This window comes from Pan troglodytes, chromosome 9, assembly GCF_028858775.2.
Source record: "Pan troglodytes isolate AG18354 chromosome 9, NHGRI_mPanTro3-v2.0_pri, whole genome shotgun sequence".
Classification (NCBI taxonomy): domain Eukaryota; kingdom Metazoa; phylum Chordata; class Mammalia; order Primates; family Hominidae; genus Pan; species Pan troglodytes.
In genome coordinates, this window is record NC_072407.2 from 51495351 (window position 1) to 51521824 (window position 26474).

The following is a 26474-nucleotide window of genomic DNA, read 5'->3' on the forward strand; positions in this document are numbered from 1 at the left end:
GAGAGCAGCAATGACACAAAGAATAAAGACACTGTCACTTGAATAGCAGATTCATCACCAGAAAGAGGAGAGAGGAAAAATCACTGAGTGAAAGACTTCCAAGTAGAGCCCAGACAACACAGTTGAAAGGGGAAGAAGGAATCTAAACTGTGCTGTCGCTGCTGCAAACCATTTACTAGACAATGGAAAGATGGATGGGGTGAGGGGTGGGGGGAGTGGAAAGAGTAAACGAGAATTAAAATACAATACAGATTACAATCTAGCAACTTTCCAAAAATACAGCCAACTATAATTTCCTGAGACAAAGTGAATGACTATCAAAAATTTTCAAACAGCAAAATGCAGTTCACTGAAAACTATGCCTTTCTCAAATGCACATTTGGCCTAGCCTAAATCCAATGCAGAGGGTGTAGGCACAGGCAGCTTTGAAGCTGTCCCATGCCCTACCCCCAACCGACTCCTGATGGGCCCTAGCTCAGGTTTGTTGTGGCACTCCATTTAAGTTTTCTGTGTACGATAATAGCAACAACAAAATAGGAATTCACCTAAGAAACAAGAAGATACACAGGTAAACCAAATGCCTGGGTTCTAGAAGCTTCAAGGTAGGGCATTTGCATGGAAGCCATCTTTGGCTTTTCTGCAGTCACTGGAAAAGTCACTTTATAATGGAAATAAAGAGTTCTTGCAATTTTTTCCCCTTATCAGAGAACAGCCTCAGTCTATAGGAGCTAAACAGCCCTTTTCCATATTCTTCTTCAACAGTGACCTAAAAGGTTAGGAGGCACCAGATAACGTCAGAGCAATGTGGCATCAACTAGCCATAGAGCCACTGTATAGAGACAAGAAAATTGAGTCCTGGGACGTTTATCCTAGGTCAGGTTTACATAATAAGCAAAAAAATGTTTTCACAGAAACGATGCCAAACTCCCAAGACTGTTGTTAGCTGGGTCTGCTGGCCTGGGTGCTGCTGCTCCTCTGCAGCAGTGAAACACTTACCTCCCATTGGGTGGAGGCTGCTCAGGGTGTTGAGGTTCCCAGAGGAGGCAGTCTGCTGAAGGAGCTGCAAATAAAGCTAGACATTACACCAAAAAACAGAACAAGAGTGAGAGTGAGGGCTGGTTCTGCATCTGGGATAACTCTACAGCACAGCAAAGCGAGAGTGCAGAGGCCCCCAGAGAGAAGAAAGTCAAAGACAAGAACCCAAGCCAACACAACAGAAACATGAGGCTTATGACAGCACAGGACAAAAAAAAAAAACACAGCTAAAGCACTGGCCCAGAAGATAGTATGTTCACTGAATACTGAGCCAAGCTCAAGTCCCTGGGCAGCAGAATTCAGCACAGCAAAGGACAGAACTACAGCAGGATAATAAGCTAAACTTGAGGAGCTATGCAGTCAACTGTGATTATTGTCTGCGAATGAATGAATGCCATTTCCAGCTACCCTCTCCCAAGTTCTCCTTAGTTAGGTCCACACATCTCACTCTGCAGATTGTTTCCATCTGGATACTCAATTTCTACTTCACACAACTATTTTAAATATCAAATCTAAACATTTCATAGTATTTCTTGGAGTTACCCTTTATTGGTCACAATGGACCACATGACTAATAATCACTCCAGCTACACATCTATCCAACCTTATTTACTTCCTCCCCTCCAAATTGGTCTTCCCTGTTGCAGATGACCAAATGACTGATGGATTAGTCTATACCAGGTTCAGAGTACATTCTCCTTCAATGATGGTCCCATGACAAATAAAGTAAGAGGGCCTGTCCCTGAGTTTGTGGCATTAGTTTACTTTGTATATTGGCAAACCACAACCTTCATCTAACCAGCTTGCTGAAAACTTTTGCTCCAACTAAACCCAATTAGTATTGTTTATGGAAAATTGGTATTCTTGTACAGGATCCTTTTATTCAACCTGTTTCCCATTCCTATAAACATCTGACCTGGTTTCTCTGTCGCCGCAAATCCTTCCAGGCTAGAGACCATGGATAAGTTTCAGGAGGTCTACAAACCTCCAGGAACAGAATGGGGGAAAAAAATGCACCTACACACCCTTTCCCCCCACTTCTCAAAGGATAAAAAGATAAAAACCAACTCCTCCAGGACAGTAGAGCCTGGCTAACTCAAGTCCACATAGTCCAGAAAGAACCTCATAATTAATGATGATGTACTATCACACAGTCCACTAGCACCCACGTCTACATTTTTTTTTTTTTTTGAGACGGAGTCTCGCTCTGTCGCCAGGCTGGAGTACAATGGTGATCTCAGCTCACTGCAACCTCCGCCTTCCAGGTTCAAGCGATTCTCCTGCCTCAGCCTCCCGAGTAGCTGGGACCACAGGTGTGTACCATCACACCCAGCTAATTTTTGTATTTTTAGTAGAGACGGGGTTTCACCATGTTGGTCAGGCTGGTCTCAAACTCCTAACCTCAGGTGATTTGCCTGCCTCGGCTTCCCAAAATGCTGGGATTACAGGCATAAGCCACCGCACCTGGCCTTTTTCTTCTTAAACACCTTGGGCTATGTGTTCAGTCCTAACTGGTGGACTGTGAATACTGTACTTGGTCCCTTCATTTCCCTCCAAATGAGATTAGCTCTTAGGGCAGGAATCATGTCTAACCAAAACAAAGAGAACACAGCTCTCAACACATGCCATCATGTACTTGCTGGTAGTGGCAATGACAACAAAAAGGTTAACCTTCCCTAAAGGGGGGCTCCAAAAGTCTCTAAGAAAAGCAAATGCATAGCATGTAGACCATTTTCAAAGCATTATCATTTCTGCAGATGACTAAAACCTCCCTGAATTTTCTGAACATATAAGCAATGTTTCAGCACTAAGAAACAATTTATTCTGTTGAAATATAACCGGACCCAGTGGTTCACGCCTGTAATCCCAGAACTTTGGGAGGGCAAGGTAGGCAAATCACTTGAGGTCGGGAGTTTGAGACCAGCCTGGCTCACATAAGCAAAACCCTGTCTCTACTAAAACTACAAAAATTAGCCAGGCGTGGTGGCACATGACTGTAATCCCAGCTGCTTGCAGTTGGAGGTTGCAGTGAGCAGAGATTGCGCCACTGTTTTCCAACCTGGGCAACAGAGCGAGGCTTCAAAACAAAACAAAACAACCCCACTCTTTATATTTTTTTTAAAAAAACTTCAGAGAAATACTAGCTAGGATAAACTGGGGTTTTTTTTTTTTCTTTTCTTTTTTTTTTTTTTTTGAGACAGAGTCTCGCTCTATTGCCCAGGCTGGAGTGCAATGGTGCGATCTTGGCTCACTGCAACCTCCGCTCAGTGCAACCTCTGCCTCCCAGGTTCAAGCCATTCTCCTGCCTCAGCTTCCCGAGCAGCTGGGATTACAGGCGCCTGCCACCACGCCCATGTAATTTTTTTGTATTTTTAGTATAGACAGGGTTTCACCATGCTGGCCAGGCTGGTCTCAAACTCCCAACCTCAGGCGATCCACCCACCTCAGCCTCCCAAAGTGTTGGGATTACAGGCGTGAGTCACAGCGCCCGGCCTAAACTGGGATTTCTTATAAGATATTAGAAATATGAAAATCACTGGAACTAAACCAAAATTCAGTACTGGGAGACAGAAATCAGTGCCTTTTGTCTGTTTCCATACAGAATAATACTTGAAATGATGAGGAATAAATGACTATACTAGCTATTTCTATGTGAATATTTTTGTATCATCCATACAAATCTAGTGGTTTCACCATTAATAGCCTAAGATGACCTTTTTCCTCTTTGACTCACAAATGGGTGGTTTTAAGTGTCTTGTGCTGGCCCAATTCTTTTCCATTAATAATCCCCTGTAACATATACATTGCAGACCTAGTAAATCTAAATCACAAATTGGGCCCAGACTTTCTTTTGGACTAGACAACCTTCTTTTGGCTCACGACAACAGAGAGATCAAATTAAAGGAAGTCTATTTACAATGTAGTAAACTTGAATATACATCTGTAATGCTCATTTAAAAATGTTCATGTTAATCTCTTGATCTCCGCCAGGCGCAGTGGCTCACACCTGTAAACCCAGCACTTTGGGAGGCCAAGACAGGTGGATCACCTGAGGTCGTGAGTTCGAGACCAGCCTGGCCAACACAGTGAAAGCCCATCCCTACTAGAAATACAAAAATTAGCTGGGTGTGATGGTGTGTGTCTGTAGTCCCAGCTACTTGGGAAGTTGAGGCAGAAGAATCACTTGAACCCGAGGTGGAGGTTGCAGTAAGCCAAGACTGTGCCACTGCACTCTAGCCTGGGTGACAGAGTGAGTGAGACTCCGTCTCAAAAAATAAATAAATAAAGCAAAAAAAGAAAAAAAATCTCTTGATCTCTCAAGTCCGCTGAAAGAAACATTTGTCATACTCTTTAGGAAAGACTCAATAAGGATTTTAATGATGCCCTCTACATCTGGTAGAAAGAGATATGGAGAAAGACACTGGTAGTTAAGATTCCCTCAGGAATTTCTTTCTTGGCGGCAAGGACACAAGGTGTTTCTAAATCTTTAAAACGGGAAACCAGGAATTCACTTTAGTTGCAGCAAAAGCCTCAAGATATAACCAGAGATGCATGTCCAGAGATACATATATATAGAGAGAGAAAGAGACTAACAGGACTAAAAGAAATAGTACTACCTGAATTTTTACATATAATTTCTATATGCCAAAAGTTGTAAATGCCACTGTGTTTGTTGGCTAGGGACAGCAGAAGAAGAAACAGCTGGGAGCTTGCACAGTCTGCAGAAAGCAAACCACAAAGACTCACTGCTAAATACTGGGGTCCAAGAGTATTTAGACCAGCAAGGTTTCCCCACACAGATGCTGCGCTGATTTGCTGCATCTGCTGCTGGAGCTGCTGGGCCATTCTCTTCTGTTCTTTGTCCTTCTGTGTATCAGCAAATTTTACCACCATGGGTGATGAGCAACCCTGTGAAAAGACCAAAACGAAAGGATCAAATTCCTCCATCTGAAAAAAGAAAAAAAATCTTCCTTTTGGATGACATGCAGGTTACATTCTAATTTCGTTCACTGCCAAATGATTCTCCTCATGATAGACACAAGAGAGAAGAGACTGTAATCCCAACACTTTGGGAGGCTGAGGCGGGTGGATCACTTGAGCCCAGGAATTTTAGACCAGCCTGGGCAACATGGCAAAACGGTCGCTATTAAAAAAAAAATACAAAAATTAACTGGGCGTGCTGGTGTGCACCTGTAGTCCCAGCTACTTGAGTGGCAGAGGTAGGGGGGATCACTTGAGCCTGGGTGGTTGGGGCTGCAGTGAGCCATGATCTTCCCACTGCACTCCAGCCCAGGTGACAAAGTAAGACCCCATCTCAAAAAAAGGGGTGGGGAGAGCATTTCCAATACGTTAATTTTAAAGAAATCAGTGGTTTTTAACTTTTAAGATGTTGGCTGTTTAACCTTCTGGGCAATCGGATGCTGCACATGCTGCTGGACTTTAATGGCCAACTGTCCCAGCATTCCCAAGCTGAGGAATTTTCCCCATCACCTATCTGCTCCCTACCTCCATGGTCTGTGCTTGGTGCATTGCCTTGATAGCCGTCTGTGCCATGGCTCTTGTTGTAAAAGTCACAAATGCACAACCTGGTAAGAGAAGAGTCAGTAACTCATGCATTCATTTATTTCTCTGACAGACATTAACTGAGCACCTACTATGTGCTGACTATCATGCTAGCAATACAGACACAGTCCCTGTTTTCAGGGAATCATGTGCTGGTATGTTGCAACAGGGTGATATGTGCTATAATGAAAAAACAGAACCACTGACAGAAAAAAAAAATGCTTGACAGGAGAAAGGAGGACTCATATCCTCTAGTTCCTCTTGAAAATAAAAGAAAATGGGAGAAGAAAGTATTTCCATTTTGGCATCAAGGATCTTGCAAAGCACCAAAAGAGAAAATTTTAATACATGACACTGAAATATAGAATGTAGACTCCTTAGAGGGGCTGGGAGACAAAAAGAATGAACTGATAGGAGGAGTCAAGACAGGACATAGATATACAGCAGGAAGCAGCAGGCCCAACCTCTTTATCTTGACCGGGCCATGTTGGCTAGGGAATCACTGTTGCTAGTTTCCACCGGTCAAATTAAAAAGATTCCAAGCCCGGTGCAGTGGCTCACACCTATAATCCTGGCACTTTGGGAGGCCAAGATGGCAGGATCGTTTGAGTCCAGGGGTTCAAGACCAGCCTGGGCAACACAGGGAGACCTTTTCTCTATAAAAAATTTAAAAATTAGCTGGGTGTCATGATGCATGCCTGTGGTCCCAGCTACTCAGGAGGCTGATCCTGGGAGGTTCAGGCTGCAGTGAGTTGTGAAGGCACCACTGCACTCCAGCCTGGGTGAGAGAGAGTAAGACCTTGTCTCCAAAAAAAAAACCCCAAACCAAACCAAAACAAAAAACCAAAAGATTATTTAAAAGCTAAAACTACCTACCTCGGCTCAGGCCATCAGGTCCCCGCAATATCCGGCATTCTTCAATCTGTCCAAACGAAGAGAACATGACTCGGATGTCATTTTCAGTGCACTTCTTGGAAATCATACCAATAAACAGCTTCCTGTCTTCCACTGCTAAGAGAGTAAAACAGAAAAGACTTGAATATTACTACTTAAAGAGGCAATGTGGCACAGATTTGGGAGCCAGACCGCCTGGGTTTGAATTCTGGCTCTGTACCATATTTTACAGATTCAAAGACACACATTTGTTTTTCGTATTTTTCACATCTCTTTTTTTCTTGTTTTTGAGACAGAGTTTCGCTCTTGTTGCCCAGGCTGGAGTGTAATGGCGTGATCTCGGCTCACCGCAAGCTCCGCCTCCCGGATTCAAGTGATTCTCCTGCCTCAGCCTCCTGAGTAGCTGGGATTACAGGCATGCGCCAAAATGCCTGGCTAATTTTGTATTTTTAGTAGAGATGGGGTTTCTCCATGTTGGTCAGGCTGTTCTTGAACTCTCGACCTCAGGTGATCCACCCGCCTCGGCCTCCCAAAGTGCTGGGATTACAGGTGTGACCCACCACGCCCGGCTTCACGTCTCTTTTTATAACCAATGTTATCTTAAAATTATAATTAGAAGCATTTAGATGAAATATGGTAGCTTTGTAATCTTGTGAAAGTTACTCAACCATTCTGTGCCTGTTTCCTCATCTAACTAATAGGAATAATCAGGTTTACTTCAAAGGGTAGCAGTTGCTATTAAATGCAAAGTACTTGGCATCTTCCCTAGTCCTTTGTATTGTTTCCTCTTTTTGAGACAAGAGTCTCGCTGTCACCCAGGCTGAAGTGCGGTGGCATGATCATGGCTCACTACAGCCTTGACCTGCCGGGTTTAAGCAATCTTCCCACCTCAGCTTCCCGAATAGCTGGGACCACAGGTATGTACCACAACACCCAGCTAATTTTTTGCAGAGAGGTTTCACTCTTATTGCCAAGGCTGGTCTCAAACTCCTGGGCTTACGCAATCCTCCGGCCTCAGCCTCTTAAAGTGCTGTGATTACAGGTGTGCGCCACTGTGCCCAGCCAGCATTGTTTGCTCTTACTGGCAATACTACTAAAGAAAGAAGAGGTTTTCACACTTGATATGACAAGTGGAAGAGAATACATCTTTCAGTGAATGTAACTGTCTACTTTTCTGAATTTTTTTTTTTTTTTTTTTTTGAGACAGAGTCTTGCTCTGTCACCCAGGCTGGAGTGCAGTGGCACGATCTCAGCATACTGCAACCACCGTCTCCTGGGTCCAAGCGATTCTCCTGTCTCAGCCTGCTGAGTAGCTGGGATTACAGGCATGCACCACCACACTCAGCTAATTTTTGTATTTTTAGTAGAGACAGGGTTTCACCATGTTGGCCGGGTGATCCGCCCGCCATGGCCTCCCAAAGTGCTGGGATTACAAGCATGAGCCACCTCACCTGGTCCTGACTATTTTCTTGAGAATTAAGGCCAGGCGTGGTGGCTCACGCCTGTAATCCCAGCACTTTGGGAGGCCGAGGCGGGCGGATCACAAGGTTAGGAGATCAAGACCATCCTGGCTAACACGGTGAAACCCCGTCTCTACTAAAAATACAAAAAATTAGCCGGGCGTGGTGGCAGGCACCTGTAGTCCCAGCTACTCGGGAGGCTGAGGCAGGAGAATGCAGTGAACCCAGGAGGCGGAGCTTGCAGTGAGCCGAGATCCTGCCACTGCACTCCAGCCTGGGGTACAGAGTAAGACTCCGTCTCAAAAAAAAAAAAAAAAAAAAAAAAAGGAGAATTAAGTTCTCCTTCCTAATTTGTTCATTTTGCCCCCTCATTCCTGTCCAAAAGAAATTATACTGACCAAGTATATTCCAGTTCATTCTACAATGTTCTTATAATATTTCTCTGTCAGCTCTGTTCTTCTTTTATCATACTTTATTTTAAAGAAAAAACTGAGACAACTTAGACAACGGATTACTTAAAGCACAATTCAATTCAGATAACCTAAGAACAGCAAACAAACTAGGCAGAAATCTTTTTTTTTTTTTTTGAGACAGAGTCTCACTCTGTTGCCTGGGCGGGAGTACACTGGCATGATCTTAGCTCATTGCAACCTCCGCCTCCCGGGTTCAAGAGATTCTCATGCCTCAGCCTCCTGAGTAGCTGGGATTACAGGCATGCACAACCATACCCAGCTAATGTTTGTATTTTTAGTAGAGACGGGGTTTCACCATGTTGGCCAGACTGGCTCGAACTCCGGCCTCAAGCAATCCATCTGTCTTGGCCTCCCAAAGTGCTGGGATTACAGGTGTGAGCCACCGTGCCTGGCCTAGGCAGAAATCTTAAGGGGAAGATTGTATACATTTGCTTACCATTGTTCTTCTCACTGTCAGCAGGTTTCATCTGTATAGGGTGATGCATCTGAAAAGGAAAAATATGATTATTATCACTGTATATATTGATGGTATTCAAAAATACACATGGACTCTAAAATACCAGAACTAGAGCTTTAAAGAGTTCTCTCTGAACTCATGTCTGCTTCATGATCTTTCCCCAGAAAACAGAATGTGAGTCAAGAAGTCAAAATACACAAGACTCTTGACTGAGAGAGAACTAATGTCAGGTCATCTCTGAACTGCTCCCTTTATGTCTTCCTTTACATCAATTCCTGCAGCAGTTACCTTTTCCCCAAAATGGTTTTCAGTGTGTGTCTGATATGTGTAAGCATATCCCATTTATCAAAGTTACCACATTTCCATTTACTAGTGGGAGCTTTCTTACCCCTGGGAGGACTTTCATGTTGTGAAGAGCATTCTGAGCTTCTAATGCAGCTTTACGGGTGTAAAATGTAACAAAACAGCACCCTGCAATAAATAAGATTTCATAGAATCAAACTTTGAAAGCAGAGAATTCCTAGAGCAATCCTTCCTCCACTGACAGATCAGATCTTAAAAGAGGGCTGGGTTTATTAAAATTAGTGAGAGGCAGAGGGTAGTGGAAAAGAACGAATAGAATATCTAGCAGGGGAATAAGAGATTATTTTCTATACACTTTATTGTTTTAGTCTCCTCCTAGTTAGTTACACTATAAGTCTTATTTAGCTGCTCATGTAACTTCTCTGGAAAATACGACTTCTCATAAAGAAAGGTCATGTGCCATTTGACTCAACCTACCCTACTTGGAACACCAGGTGGTATATGAGACAAGAAGACAGATGGGGCTCTATACTTTTGCAGCCTGTAGTCTACCAGGAACTCTTTCTTTCACTGCTCTCTCAGAATAAACCACTCCCTACTTCGTAGCCAGATTCTACCATATGCCTCAAACATAATTATCACTTATTAAATTATAAAATGACTTAAGAACAAGCACCTCTTAACATCTTTTTTTGGACTCTTGGTTCTCATCAAATATAATTAAGCTTCTAAAAGCACATGGTGCTGCCTCAGATCTGTAGATTTTGTGCTTTGTATCTTTATTTTGGGTAGTAGGAGAGGAAGTATATCTTGTAAATCTTGGGCTTAAATGTTCTGACACTCCCATATTCTCATGAGATACAATATAGATTTTTTTTTTTAAATCATGCTGCAGCAGTTAGAACTACAAATTACTGAAGGTTATATTGCCAGTCATGTTCAGAAACTATTATACTTTATATTTTTAGTTAACCATGCCAAAAAGAGAAAGTAATTCCTCTGCTTCTAGATCCTCTGCTATTAAGCTAGTTTCAATATGATAATCATGCTTGCTTACATTTGCACTGTTGGACAGCTTTCACAGAAAATTATTTGAAAACTGGTAAAATGGAAAATAAGAACATGTCTGTGTGTATATATGGGGCAAAGTTAATACCTATCTACCATCAGTCCTGTGAAACTTCCACTCTGCTAGGCAATTCTGGAAGCAGCTCCGCCTTTCCTCTCCTGTTCACTTTGTGGCAACAGCAAACAAGCTGCCCTAAACAAATCCTTTCTATTTGATAAACTATCCTGCAAGGCCTCTGTAATACTAACAAGAAACCGATGGGTATGTGGACAGTCTTTCTCCTTCAGCTTATGCTAGCCCAAACACTAAAGAAAACTTTATGTGGTTTAACTTCAATTTTATCTTTGTCATTCTGTTCCCAAGGTCAAATAAGACACTCACGTGAGTCTGTCTCTTAAATTTAGAACCCTCACAAAGGACTGCCCAAGACCCAATTTACAAATTATCCTCATGCTAACACCTTAACTTTTTAAAGCCATTAAATATGTTTGGATTACAAGATATTACTACTATAAAAGGACAGATTTTTTCCAATAGACAGACAGACAGGAGTATTCTGGCAATGACAGAGAGAATGCACATGAAAGAAATTACATATAAAAATCCAATTTTTTGTATCCTGTTAAAAACCCAAAGCCCTCACCTGCTCTGAGAGTCAGTGGAAAAAATAAGATAAACCAAAACCCAAAGCCCTAACCTTTGCTCTGAGGAGGGTTTTGGCTCCTATCCCTTAGGACGTTGATTTCATATACAGCACCATACTGTTCGAAGAGTTCCCGCAAGTCCTTTTCAGACCAGGTCCTTGGAACCTGGCCCACAAACATCTTGATAGCATCAAGATCTGGTTGGTCTGGGTGGTCCAGGGTGCCGTTCATTTTCTTTGAGCTGTGTGAGATAAAATGAAACTTCTATTATGTAATAATGTTGCTTTCCAGAGGAAATTTTCTTTTCTTTAATGATCTTAACTAGTTCTGAGAACGTAGGGGAAAAAAAATCTACTTCTTTCACTACTTCCATTCAGTTTAAAAGAGTTCCCTGGTTCTCCCTCACCATGGCCACCCATTCCATCAGATGCCAAACTAAAGTCACCATTCTGACTGGGACATCCCAGCTGTTACCAGGGAACTGACAGTGTACATTTCTTATCTAGCATGAGAATTACCATGCTAGAGGAGGAACTTAAAGGGTAAAACTCCCAAAACAAGATCAAGTTTTAATAACTTTTAAGCATAGTTAACAAAACAAACACTAAAAAAAGGCCCACAAAATAACAAAGGACTATTGATTACAAATAAGATTCAGAACACTTCAATGTATACAATGACAGGTGAAGTTTCCTTTCAGTAGAAGTTAGAAAAGAAGCACTTGATTTTCAAGGATTAAACTAAGGACTAGAATGCTGGCCTTTGAATGTAGCTGACTCATGTATAATCATAATGCTCGAGTTAGGTCTCCAGACCAAAACAGAGCTCCACCTCTTATATTTCCAGATGATTGTGCGATGAACATAAACAATGTTACCATCATTTTAGATTTTCTGTTTCTGAGTTATCCAATTTACTGCTATTACTCTAAGACCAGTTAAGATTCCCTTACTGAGGGCAACCATTTTAACGATCCCAAGTTTCTCTAGTCCTATCACATTGTACTTGTAATTCTCCTATTTCAGTTTTATTACCTTTAGAACCTGAAGGATAATCAGCTATTTTAATACCTTCATTCCTATCTTGCCACTGTAAACAACCTAGGTGAATTCTTACACTATAGGTGTTTCCACTCAGAACATACCATCTTATTTTTTTTTGTTTTTGTTTTTTTTTGAGACGGAATTTCACTCTTGTTGCCCAGGCTGGAGTGTAATGGCCCGATCTCAGCTCATGGCAATCTCCACTTCCCAGGTTCAAGAGATTCTCCTGCCTCAGCCTCCCGAGTGGCTGGGATTACAGGTGTCTGCTACCATGCCCAGCTAATTTTTGTATTTTTAGCAGAGATGGGGTTTCACCATATTGGTCAGGCTGGTCTCAAACTCCTGACCTCAGGTGATCTGCCCACCTCGGTCTCCCAAAGTGCTGGATTACAGGCGTGAAGCACTGCACCCAGCCAATGTGCTAGTTCTCTTTAAACAACAACAAAAAAATCATTTTTCCACCATTGCTATCTTCTGAATAGTGTCTGAAGATCCTTAAGAATGCTGAATCTATGAAAGTAGCTCACCTTCTTTTAATTACTATATATTTCTTTCTTTCTTTCTTTTTTTTTGAAATGGAGTCTCGCTCTGTCGCCCGGGCTGGAGTGCAATGGTGCCATCTCGGCTCACTGCAACCTCTGCCTCCTGGGTTCAAGTGATTTTCCTGCCTTAGCCTCCCAAGTAGCTGGGATTACAGGTGCGTGTCACCCTGCCCAGCTAATTTTTGTATTTTTAGTAGAGATGGGGCTTTGCCATGTTGGCCAGGCTGGTCACAAACTCCTGACCTCAGGTGATCTGCCTGCCTCGGCCTTCCAAAGTGCTGGGATTACAGGGATGAGCCACCGTGCCCAGCCTATTTCTTTATTTTTTATTTGAGACAGATTCTCTCTGTTGCCCAGGCTGGAGTGCAGTGGCGTAATCTCAGCTCACTGCAACCTCCACCTCCCAGGTTCAAGTGATTCTCATGCCTCAGCCTCCTGAGTAGCTGGGATTACAGGTATGCGCCACCATGCCTGGCTAATTTTTGTATTTTTAGTAGAGCTGGGGTTTAGCCATGTTGGCCAGGCTGGTCTTGAACTGAGCTCAAGTGATCCACCTGCCTTGGCCTCCCAAGTGCTGGGATTACAGGCCTGAGCCACCGCACCCAGCCTTGAATCTTTTATAATTCAACACTTACAGGGGTTATTCTCACATCACCTTTGATGACTCTAGCACTATCTAAATTCAAAAGCTGTAAGACAAATGGAATATAGACCAATTCCTAACCCTATATCTGTGAAGGCTCCCCATATTCTTCCAGGTTAACTAATCAGCTACAATCCTAGGACTCCAACAGTACTAAATTTCCACCTTCGTTGTGGAAATTTTAGCATTAAAACTATGCTTAACACCTTTGAACATAATCGGGCTGTATCCACCTCTTCCCAATTAAACTGACAGCTCCTTGCAGGCAGAAACCATTTTATTTCCTGTTCATTCTTGTAAACACACTGGGTATAGTATCCGGTTCAAAGTAAGCACTCAAATGTGTGAAAGGAGAAATTCCTTAAGTTTCAACAGTTCCCATTTAACCAATTAGCTCTGATAAAATGAGTGCTATGCACAAAAACAGCACCCAAATTTAAGAGTAGCTATTATCTCCTATGATTATTTGATTGCCACAGGATTAATACGCCTTTTTCTTTTAAAGACAAGGTCTCGCTCTGTTGCCCAGGCTGGAGTGCAGTGGCATGACCACAGCTAACTGCAGCCTCAACCTCCCAGGCTCAAGCGATTCTCCTACCTCAGCAATCCCAGTAGATGGAACTACGGGTGTGCGCCACCACATCTGGCTAGTTTTTAACATTTTTTTGTAGAGAGAGGGTCTCACTATGTTGCAAGGGCTGGTCTGAAACTCCTGGGCTCAAACGATTCTCCCACCTCAGCCTCCCAAAGTGCTGGGATTATAGGCATGGAACTACTGCGCCTGGCCTATTTTCTTTTGAGTGTTTCAGATGGCATCATTTTACTGGTTTTCCTGTAATCTGTTAATTTAAAATGTGTGGCAGGTCATGGCAAAAACATAATGTGACTGCTTTTAAATGCTTAATCCTAATGTTCCAACAGAAACCAGCTACCATGATGAAAAAAAGCCCTATGGCCAGGCATGGTGGCTCATGCCTGTAATCCTAGCAACTGTGGGAGGCCGAGGCAGGCAGATCACTTGAGGTCAGGAGTTCGAGACCACCCTGGCCAACATGGTAAACTCCGTCTCTACCAAAAAATACAAAGCAATTAGCTGGGTGTGGTGGCGTGCACCTGTAATCCCAGCTACTCGGGAGGCTAAGGCACAAGAATCGCTTGAACCTGGGAGGTGGAGGTTGCAGTGAGCTGAGATGGGGCCACTGCACTCCAGCCTGGGTGGCAGAGTGAGATCTTGTCTCCAAAAAAAAAAAAGGCAGCCCTATCACTAGTGAAACACTGGCTCCCTACAACCTGTCCCGACAACTTTAATTACCAGTTGTAATAGCATTTTACTAGAATGTTGCTAATCTTTCATTCTATTTCTATTCTAGAGAGGGTTAACAAAGAACCCCAATGGTGCCCAGAATACATTTTGATAAGGAAGCTGACAGCTATTTCTGAAAAGCAGTTTTATCAATCTGTATTACACTGGAGGCAACTGCTCCCAGATTGCCCCTTCCCTCTGTTGTTTGTGTGCCAATTCTGAACTTTTGCATCCTGTTTAGTGCTAAAGCATAAACACAAGTCAATATATGTAGATTACAGTTTACCCAAAAGTTTAGCAGGGACTCAAGATTCTAGAGAAATGTCATCCTTTGCTCTTCTTTAGCTCTCCAAATCCTTCTCTATTTTTCCAGGTCTACCTACACCATGAACCTCCCCTTCCCTGTTTATATACCAATTCAATAGCCAGAAGACTCCCGTAGAGTAGCACTGTTCAAACTGTGGCCCAAGAGGCTGGGGACAGCGACTCACCTGAGGTCAGGAGTTTGAGACCAGCCTGAACAACACGGTGAAACCCCGTCTCTACTTTAAAAAAAAAAAAAAAAAAAAAATTAGCTGGGTGTAGTGGCACGCACCTGTAGTCCCAGCTACTCAGGAGGCTGAAGCAGGAGAATCACTTGAACCCAGGAGGCGGAGGCTACAGTGAGCTGGGATCGTGCCATTGTACTCCAGCCTGGGCGACAGAGCAAGACTCCATCTCAAAAAAAAAAAAAAAAAAAAAAAAAAGGCGTGCACACACACAAGGTGTGGCCTAAGGACCAGGGGCAATCTTCAAACTTAACTCTTTGGAAATTTTTACAGAAATTAGACTGAGCAATTTTGTATTTGTTCAGTCTAATAATAATAAATGTAAAATACAAGCTCATACCTTTTTTTTTCCCCTACATCATTCTCATTGCATTTTACAAGGGAGTGGGGGTGGGGAGAGATATGGTCCCTTACCACAGCTTGAGAAGCACTACCAAGGTATAGCAACAACCCACATGTATACCCGTGTGTATGTAATAAGCAGTCACAAACTTTCTCTGATATTGTGTCTGAAGAGAAACAACACTCTCCCTCTTCCACATATATTTCCAATATGCATGTTGTCATTATGATTAAAAGTAACCATTGTATTAAAAAAGCCATCTGGGTACACATCAGCTACCACATCATCCATTTACTCTTTGTATCATTAAATACATTCTCAAATTTGTACCTTACTTCCCCATTCAATGGAGAGTTATGTATATTTATCATCTCCATTCAAGAACCAGTGAATTCAGCAGTTCCCTGGAGAAGTATCTATATTGTCCCTGTCATTCCTAAGAGGCAAGTCTATGGAAATTCCTATTTCCTGGGGCAGTACTGCCAGCCCTGACCTGGGAACAGGATAGAAGAAAGGCAAATCAGGGCCTGCAAGAATGTGAAGAGGAAGGAGATCAGAAAGTGGCAAGTGTTTTAGGGGAAAGGGATGAAACCTACCCCCTCTCTTTTTATGTTTCTACTACTGGCAGCAGAAGCAGTAATAATAATACCTGAGGAGGTAGTTGCTCTCATTGTTGCTTCTGCTGCCATTATTAAGAATGAGTAACTATGAAAATTCAGGACAAGAGGTTACTTCGTCTACCTTGATTTCTGCTGAAACATACTATGAGAAAATACAATAGGGATACAATTGGGAAGAGACACACAAGGGAACAAAAAAGAGCTGTTATTTTCAAAGTATGTGTTTGTTCAAAATTCTTGAACACTCTCTTCTCTTTCTCCTTTTTCCCCTCTCAAAATTTCCCCACCCTAGGCCTATCTCAGGGGCAGCACAAATGTTCTATTCCAAATTTTTCCCATCCTCTGGCCCCAAGTGACTAAACCATGGGGTGGGTCTTAACCCAATGGCAAGCTGATCCATTGGCTGGCCAGAAACTTAAGACCCTTGACCTATGCTTAAAACAAAAACGGGCCTGGCCAATCAAGCTCCTTTATAGCTGCACTGAGCAATACGATGATAGCCACTAGCCACAAGTGGCTATTTAAACTTAATTTAAAAAACTAAGTTCTTCAGTTGCACTTGCCACATGTGGCTAGTGGCTACTGTATGAGACAGAGACAGAACGTTTTATAGTTGTTGTTGTTTTTGTAAAGACAGGGGTCTTGCTATGAAACCCAGGCTGGTCTCGAACTCCTGGCCTCAAGGGATCCTTCCATCTCAGCCTGCCAAATGCTGGGATTATAGGCACGAGCCACTGCTCCCAGCTGCGATACAGAATATTTTCATCATCACAGAATGTTTTATTTGACAGCACTGCTTTACAGAATCTGGAACTGGTTAACAGCAACAGGCAGTTAGTAGTGAAGTCAGAAGTGGAAAAGTTGCAACTAGAGATAGCATGGGTTAAATGGAGAAGCTCAAAGTGCTGTGGTCAAAAGACAATGGGTCATGCTACAACAAAGACCTTGAAAACATTATGCTAAGTAAAAGAAACCAGTCACAAAAGGCCACATAGTATATGTTACCATTTATATGAAATGCCCAGAACAGGCAAATCTACAGACAGAAAGTAGGTTGGTGGTTGCTTAGGAATGGGGATGGGGGAAGGGAGACATGGGGAGGAAGAGGGGAATGGTTGCTAATGGGTACAGGGTTTCTTTTAAGGGTGATGAAATGTTCTGCAATTAAATAGTGGAAATGGTTACACAACTCTGGAATATACTAAAAATCACTGAATTGCTCACTTTAAAGGGTAAACTTTATAGTATGTGAATTATGTCTCAATGTGAAGGGGAGGGAGAAGGGACCCGAAGAAAAGTCATGTTGCAACCAAAGTTATAAGGTAGTTAAGAGTAGAAAGGAGGTACATGTAGAGTGAGCAGTTATATATCCTGGAGTCAGAAAGATACACTTTCTAGGTCTTCTAGCTGCAGAGCTCCTGATTAGATTACAGTTCAGTCCACCTGTGTCCTTATAAGAAAGCCCTTTCATATATGCTAGCTTGAGTGGACATCTGTTCCTTGCAGCCAAACAAGACCTTCAAACGGGACCTGTTTAAAAATAATTCCTGAAACCTTTCATTATTTTTTCACTCCCCCTTTCTCATTACCTGTTGACTTCCCTTTAATTATACAAAAAGAAAAAATTCAGATACTTACCAATCCCTCCACCTCCCCAGCAGGCAAAAATACTTGTTGCATTCCAAACTTCTGCTACCACCCACCCTTATACAAGGTCCCTCTGGCTCACATACAGTGCTGTGGAAAAACTGGAACAGAAGTGCGTGAGAATAAAAAGGGCCCAGAAACACTGGCCTGAGTTACTTACCAGCTGCTCCCTAGTGAGAACAAGACAGAATAATACATTTATGCTGTGAGAAAGTTAATTTTCATTTGGATAAAGGTCAATCTTCCTATCATGTGGGGTGTTAGGTACTAGAAAAGGCTATCTCTAAGGACAATAAAGACAATAATAATTTAAAGTCACCATCCAACAATAGAATAGCTAACAATATGCTTTTAAAGGTTTTCAGCCTTCTTCCCTGAGGTATGGAGATAAGATCCGGAGATCTTATCCCTGCAATCATCTTTAATATCATTCATTCAACTGTAATTCCCAAGCTTTTGCTATGGTGCCAGATACTACACACTATAGGGCTCTGTAAGACTGAGCAATATGTGCCCTTGAGGCAATGTCACTGAAGAAGTAGAAGGGCACAACTATAATCCTCTACAAATCCTATAAAGGAATGTTTAAAAGTTCTATGAAAGAAGTGGCTAATATGATTTTACTTTATTTGGAGGAGGGGGAGGTGTGTGTGCAGAGGTTTCAGCTGCATAGAGTAGGCAACTAGAAAAAGTGCTACGTGGCACGGAGGAAAGAGGCCTAAGGGTGATGAAGAAATGGTACGGACTGAGGAGAGATGGGAAAAGTGGGATAACATCAGAAGGGAGAAAAAGGACTTGAGAAAGTTGTGGGCAGAGTACAGAAACAGAGAAGAGATCATACTAGAAAGTTGACTAAGAATAAAGAGGTAGGTCAGAGAGACCCAGTGAAGGGCTTTCCATGTTATAGACAGGTTTGGAGTTTATTCCAAGATTTTAGATTAAGTGAATGATCAGATCTGTCCTTTTAAAAGATACCTAAAAATAATCTGGAGGATGAAATAAGGCAGGGAACATGGAGATCAGAAGGCTCTTGCATAAACTAGTACCTAAGATTAGCACCCAGTCTCAGCCAATACTGAGGAATTTTGGGCCAGGATACACTAGGATCTGGAGTTCACTTGAACTCCAAGAAGGAGAGGAAGAGAAAGAAACTAACAACTCTTGGGTTCTAGTGAAGACAATATGGGAATTACTTTTTGTGGGGAAGTCTCTAGATGAAAGTAATCAATGAGCAGTATTTAGAATAAAGTCTTAGACCTCAGAAGACATTGGGGGGAACAGAGATCTGAGAAGCAGAGAAGCACATCAGTGTCCCCTTAAGCAATGGGAGAATGAAAAGAAAAAAGTCTGGGACACAACTCATGAAAATATCCATATCTTAGGATGCAGGCAAAGTAGCACCAGTGGAAGCTTAAGAGTGATCAATGAAGAATCAAGAACATTGGCTAACTGTTCACTGACACTAGAGGCAGCCTGGTCTAGTGAGCAAAAATAAAAAGACCCTTACCTTTAAACTTGTACTTCAGGCCCAACACTGATTACTATTTGTCCTCAATCTCTCTCTCAACTGGGTCTCTCATGTTTAAAATCGGGGCAATAGCCTACGCCCAGGCACCCTTGCAAAGTTTTGGTGAAGATGGGTGACTAAAACAGATGCAAACGTACTTGGAAAAAATGTTGACAATCCATTCCCCGACTGACTCTGAGAATGACCTGTGTTAAGTCCACTAGCTCTCGAACTTTAGTGTGCACAAAAAAACATGCTGGACACTTGTTTCTAGAGTCTTGGGGGTCCTATTCTAGAATAAAAACATCTGAATTTTTAAGTTCCAGGTGACTTTCATGCAGTGGTCCACGGTCCAGATTTAATGGGATACTGAATGAGTCCAATCTCTTAAAAGATTAGAAAGCAGGCTGAGAAGAATGCTGTGTCAATGTTGGGTTGAACACCAGGCAGTGGCAAAGCACAGGAAGTGTTACAATGAAAGACAATTTGAGCAACAGCCTTGTTTCTAAGGATCATAAATCCTGGGACATGGAAATATCCTTATTATGTATTAAATCTTTATGATGATATTCACTGTAATTTCACCTGTTACTGCTAAAATAAAATTTTAGTAGTAAAGAACTCTCATAAAAAGACATTTAAATTACCGTAATTTTGGAGACTACAGAGGAGGCATAAGATCCATTTCAAAAGAGTAAGACAGGCCAGGTGCCGGGGCAGCAGGATAGCTTGAGCCCAGGAGTTCAAGACCAGCCTGGGCAACACAGGGAGACCTCATATCTACAAAAAGTTTAAAAATTAGCCAGGTGGTGGTGCATGCCTGTGGTCCCAGCTACTTGGGAAACGGAGGCGAGAGGACTGCTTGAGCCCAGGAGGTTGAGGCTACAGTGAACTGTGACTGTGCCACTGCACTCCAGCCTGGGCAACAAAGCAAGACCCTGTTTCAAAAACAAAGAGAGAAAGAGCTAACTTTGAGCCCTGCCCCCCAACTATTCCACAAAGAACTGTTTGGTATCTACTATTATCCACACCTGTTACATCTAATCCCAGGGTAGACTGATTTGCACATGGAGGCCTAACCTCAAAGACTTGCATTAACACCTGTTATCTAGAGAATATTCTACCATTTAATATTCTTGGCTTTGAATAACCTAAAGCTCATTTGCTGGAGGTTCCAAAATACTCTGAAGCCTGGTTACAGTGACTGAAATCAGGTGTTGGAAATGTGTCCTTCTCTACAAAGTCCAGAATTCAGGTTCCTAGCAGCTACAACTCAGGGTTAGGTTAGCATTTTGGCTGTGTACGACAGCAGTTCTTGGACAGTACTGCAAGCTAACAAGGTTTCTCACTCTCACAATTTATTTGGGCAAATTGCCAATCAAGTTTGATCCAGTTTTGCTTTTTTTGGAGGGTAAAGGACAATTTGATGTTCCTAAAATCACGTGCTGAGCTGTATTTTCAATTAGACTCGGCGGGGGTGGGGGGAATCAAGGTCCAGGATTGCACTTTGTATGTTAATACAGAATGTTGTAGATGATACTAAACACACTGACTGTAGCTACCAGTCTTCTCTGTGATATGAGACTAAGAATCCAGTAATTTAAAATAATAAAATACTTCCTTCCCAAAAGATTATTTGAAATTGCATGTCCAACCCAAAGCGACAATGCTACAGTTTAAAAAAAAAAATACCTTGTAATCTATCATATAGGAAAACACTACAGCTTAAAGGAATTGGAGCTGGCACACTTGAGCTGATGCTGCTGGTCATATATCAAGTGCACCTTTATGTAAATAACTTAAAGCCTTGAGCAAATAAGCAGTAATGAGACAGACTACAACTGAAAATAATAGCATGAGAGAATTCAGGTTGTTTTGGCTTCTTTTCCCATTTTTTTCTTCCCCTTCTTAAAAAAAGGAACCAATTTCATCAAATAAAGAAAACAGCCCAGTTCCTCTGCTTATGATAAAAATTAGACAACAAAAATACTTACACGGGACTGGAATTCAAAGAGCAATGATCCACCATCATTTCTGGAAGGAAATCCAACTTAAACGCAGCCATCACCTCACTCTCCCCTTCAGAAGCCAATGATATTAACTTGCTGCACTTGTCTGATCCACAAATACACACAGCTTTAGCTTCCTGGGCCCCACAAAAAACACAAAGTGGAAACAGGAGCTCAGGGAAACCAGCAATAAGTGCCACAGAAAGAGGCAGGACTGGGGAAGGGGTAGGGAAAGGGAGTATTGGATTAAAATGGGGATGTGACCATGTGAAGGGAGGCTCAGCCCAGCACACAATGAAAGTGCTGATGCGCCAGGCTTGTTTTGTGCAATTTTCCCTGGCGAAGCAGTACTAAGTGCACTGTCAGATAAACAGAGTGTCAGATCCATGAAGATAGCAGTGGCTAACAGAGCAGAAGAAACACAAACTTGTTTCACATCCTCCAAACTCCTCCCTGCAAACCAGTTTTTAAGGTCCCCCAAAGCCTGAAACTACCTGAAGCAAGAAAAGGCTCACCGAAGAAATGGGTTGTTAGCCTTGCTTTTAAATTTACGTTTCCATGTGCCAAAGACAGCAATGAGCACAGTGCTTAGGTCCAAACTAACCTCAGAACAGTCACATAAAGAGGAATGATAAGACCATCAGAAGCAGGCCAGAGGCAAACTGGTTGAATAAACTGGCCACCAGAAACTTACCACTCACATACAACTGCCTACAGTTGATCAGCCTTGCTTTTTTTTCTTGATATTTTCAAAAGAGCATCAATTTCTCAACTGACCTTGCTTTCTTGATGTGCTATCTAATGGTTAGAGCAAGGTGTGCTATCTAATGGTTCCTCATCTGGGTGAAAGACTTCAAAAATCCTTTGTTCAGTAACACTCATTAGATGGCACAGGGAAATTTTCTTTACTAACTCTGAAGCTTAATTTGCCAGAACATAAAAATGGAATAGTAATATTCTGCTTCTTACTAGCATACTAGGAAATAATGTATTTTCAGTTCTCTGTTGTCCTTTCTAAAGAAACAAAGAACAAAAGCCACTTTAGTGATAATAATGAAAAAGAACTAGGGCCTACCAGGGACAACACTCAAACATGTAAGGGAAAAACCAAGAAATGAAGTCTCTTCATTCTCTTTTTCCTCCTTTAAACTGTTGCTAAAACCAAGACTAGTGAGTGCACACATAAAAATTCTATTATGGGTGAGCAGTAGAGATGGATATACTTAGCAGTCAAGGCAGATGTGTGCTCCCGTTCTCAATTTAGCTCCACATCCCCCCAAACAACAAATGGCGGCATTTCAATATTTAGGCAGTGACTCTAAAATGTTATCTCTGAAGGCTCCCAAATTTCACAGGCTTTCCATTTTTATCATTAGAGTTGCCTTACCTCAAAGATTTCACTTCACCCAAGCTCAGTTCACAACACAGGGAACTTTGAAAAAAAGAAGTTATGTTCAGCCTGCAAAGAAGTAAAACGAATGAACTACTAAACACACAGAGTTAATGTTAAAAAAAAAAGAAAGGCAACACACAATGGCATAGGCCTAGAAGTTCTAATCTGTGTAACAATGGCTAACATCTGTCTGCACCTCACCCAGGAAGGTGAAAACTGTCTCTTCTGTCCATGTCCAGACGTCATCATCCAAAATCTAGAACTGTATCGTAACAGCAGCTTACTGCTTTTTCTATTTTTGCCAGAGACTCGCTCATCTGATTTACTACTATAGAGGCAGAAGTGGCAGGAGCTCTCTTCCACCCTATTAAAGCAGCAAAAACAAACTGCAAGTGAGAGGAGACTGTGCAACTGACACACAGTACACAGTTTACCAAGCCCATGCCTGTCAGGCAGAAGATGGTAACCCTAGCTGGGGCTGGTTAGATTACTGGCTATGTTTGTCCTAGTTTCTCCTACGTACATTGGAACTGATGGCATGCCTCTTCCTATAGAAAGCTGCCTAGACCAAAGAATAACTGAGTCGACAACCAAATTAGATCTTTTAGTGCAAGAATTCCTCTAAAAAGACATTCCAGGCTTTAAAAAGGCTGAGCAACAACAGCTCATGGTGGCTCACGCCTGTAATCAATCCCAACACTTTTGGGAGGCCAAGGCGGGCGGATCACCTGAGGTCAGAAGTTGAAGGCCAGCCTGGCTAAGATAGTGAAACCCCATCTCTACTAAAAAATATCAAAAAAAAAAAAAAATTAGCTGGGCGAGGTGGCACACGCCTGTAACCCCAGCTACTCGGGAGGCTAAGGCAGGAGAATAGCTTGAACCCAGGAGGCAGAGGCTGTGGTGAGCTGAGATCACGCCACTGCACTCCAGCCTGGGGGACAGTAAGACTCCGTCTCCCCCACCAAAAAAAAAAAAAAAAAATCCTTTAAAAAGGATTCAATAAATTTCAAGGAACTTACCTAAATTTCAAGGTTATTGTGTTTTTAATATTTCCTAAAAACATATGAAATCTAATTGTATCTCTAGTTCAAATCAGAATCACATCTATAACAAAAGACTACTTAAATGGAGACATTACTGAGTTGCCAGGCACTGTCCAATGTATGAAAAGATGTGCTCTCCTTAAAATAGTTTCCACCAAGCCAAGGGCTGGGAAATATGATTTAGAGTAATGTCTTAAAATCATTTTTTCCCAGTCATAGAACTTTTGTTCAAAAGAAGTCTCCAGAGGCCCAATTTATAAAGCAGTTGAAAATAGAAAGCAGGGCCCATAAATTCTCTGTGCTTATACTGCTATTAAAGTCCATTTTATGATTTATAAAGCAACAACGCTTTAAAAACCTACAAGATGGAAATGTTATTACATGAAAGAGGGCACTTCTTTTTAGGCAGGTCACCAGAGTTATCTCAGTATAATTAAATTCAACATACTTTGGGAAAAGAGAGCACAGAAATTAATCACAAGTCAATTTTAGAAAGAGGTTATGAAGTTAAGTGATAAAAACAATTATGGGAATACAAAAATGAAAATATTAAGGGAAATTTAAAAGTAGAATTAAAAGAAAGTTATTCACAAAAAACTGCCCGTGTGTGCGTGAGTGTGTGCATGTGTGTGTGTGTGTGTGTGTGTTTAATGTCTTAATTAGTCCGGACACGGTGGCTCAAGCCTGTAATCCCAGCACTTTGGGAGGCCGATGCAGGTGGATCATGAGGTCAGGAGATCGAGACCATCCTGGCTAACACGGTGAAACCCCGTCCCTACTAAAAATACAAAAAATTAGCTGGGCGTGGTGGCACATGCCTGTAATCCCAGCTACTCGGGAGGCTGAGGCAGGAGAATCACTTGAACCCGGGAGGCGGAGGTTGCAGTGAACTGAGATTGCGCCACTGCACTCCAGCCTGGACGACAGAGTGAGACTCTGTCTCAAAAAAAAATCAGATAGACATTCCAGGCTTTTCCCACAAAGGAAGCATTAGAAATACAGAGGTGACAGGAGGGGTTATAACCAAGGGTCTGCTGCAAAAGAAGGCCTTAACTTTCCCTCAGCCTCTTTTTATCACCTGTTCCTTTCACTCTGAATGTACTTTCATGGTTTCCTCTTCTCTCCCTGGTTGTCCGTCTGTCTCAGTATTCTCTGCCTTGAATATTCTCTACTTTTTAAAAGAGCAACAATTCAAAGCCTGATTAAGTGAAGGTAGGAGTAGTCAGCCTGCTGTAACATTAAGAACCCAAATCATTAAAAGTGATCAATATAGGTAAGAAAAACACTCAAAAGAACAGCATTCATTGCATTTAGGATATAGGAATAGTATAAACTTAACAGGAAGATGTAAAACTGGATTAGAAAAGAGAAAGGCTAGCAATCACAGTATGTTTTGCCAAAAGGATGAAAAAGCAAACAAAAGCACAGTTAAGCAAAAAAGCCTAGTTGGCATATGCAAATGTCTACCTTGATAGATATAACCAGGGAGTTCTACAACAGGTGAACAGATTTTACACTTCCACCCCAATAATCTAAGTATGTTTGAAAGGGCAATAAAGTAAAGTCTAGTTATATAAGCACAGAGGAGATTAGAAGCTACTACTGAAAAGGGAATCAATGTCATTAAAAATCACCATCAATCTATACGAGGGAATTCAAATTGCAAAAATCTAGGGAATGGTCATAACCTCAGATTGCTGCTAAGTGGACTGGGTATTTTACCCCCAAGTTTCTGGCAGTGAGATGATATAAGAGAGAAAAAAAGTAAGCAATTGATACTTGAAAATAACCAACTACAGTAACTTAAATTTTTGCACAGTACCTTTTTGGACCTAAATTTCATTTCTAAAATCGAGTATTTCTAATATAACTACTGGGTCTCCTGAGCTCCCAACCAAGTACCTTGCTTGCATAGGTAAAATATGGTGACACAAACTGGTAATTATCTCTGTGGCATTTCACTTTGTGGAAGATTTCTGTTATTGTTACAAAATGTGACAGTTAAGAATAATTTACGGGGCAAGAACACAGGCTCATGCCTATATTCCCAACACTTTGGGAGGCCAAGGTGGGCAGACTGCTCAAGCCCAGGAGTTTGAGACTAGTCTGACCAACAAAGAGAGACCTATCTCTACAAAAAAATAGAAAACATTAGCTGAGTGTGGTGATGCATACTGTAGGCTCAGCTACTCAGGAGGCTGAGGTAGGAGGAGTGACTGGGCCCAGGAGGTCGAGGCTGCAGTGAACCAAGATTGAGCCACTGCACTCTAGCCTGGGCAACAGAATAAGACCCTGTCTCAAAACAAACAAACAAACAAAAAACAAAACAAAATAAGTTTTCCATAAGAATCTAGACAATGTAAAAATTTCTGAATGGTGGGGGAGGGGGGTTAAAGAAGAAATAGAAATATTGTAAAAAGAATTTTTCTGGCTGGGCACAGTGGGAAACGCCTGTAATCCCAGCACTTTGGGAGGCCAAGGCAGGAGCATCATTTGAGCTCAGGCAAGACTAGCCTGGGCAACATGGCGCCATCTCTACAAAAAAATACAAAAAATAGTGAGGCATGATGGTGCCCACCTGTAGTCCCAGCTACTTGTGAGGCTGAAGTGGGAGGATCACCTGACCCCAGGAAGGTCAACGCTACAGTGATACTTGATCGCACCACTACACTCCAGCATGGGCAACAGAGTGAGACCCTGCCTTACAAAACAAAATAAATAAAACATAAAAAATCTCCATTTCAGGCTGGGCGCGGTGGCTCACCGCCTGTAATCCCAGCACTTTGGAAGGCCGAGGTGGGCAGATCACCTAAGGTCAGGAGTTCTAGACCAGTTTGATCAACATGGTGAAACCCTATCTCTACTAAAAATACAAAAATTAGCCGGATGTGGTGGCAGGTGCCTGTAGTCCCAGCTACTTGGGAGGCTGAGACAG

At 42.1% G+C, this 26474-nt stretch overlaps 1 protein-coding gene across 50 annotated transcripts in view; it reads right to left on the reverse strand.

Moving 5' to 3' along the window:
• CELF1 (CUGBP Elav-like family member 1) overlaps positions 1-26474 on the reverse strand; it is an 86726-nt gene that overhangs the window by 11927 nt on the left and 48325 nt on the right. For 11 of the 50 annotated variants that reach the window (XM_063782453.1, XM_063782461.1, XM_063782460.1 and 8 more), the window contains 9 exons: positions 22491-22562; positions 21089-21240; positions 10952-11139; positions 9271-9353; positions 8862-8910; positions 6475-6609; positions 5542-5621; positions 4783-4944; positions 997-1072 (listed from right to left, as the gene is read on the reverse strand). In XM_063782453.1, the coding sequence (XP_063638523.1) occupies positions 997-1072; positions 4783-4944; positions 5542-5621; positions 6475-6609; positions 8862-8910; positions 9271-9353; positions 10952-11139; positions 21089-21159 (844 nt within the window). In that variant the 5' untranslated portion in view covers positions 21160-21240; positions 22491-22562. 50 annotated transcript variants of the gene reach the window in all.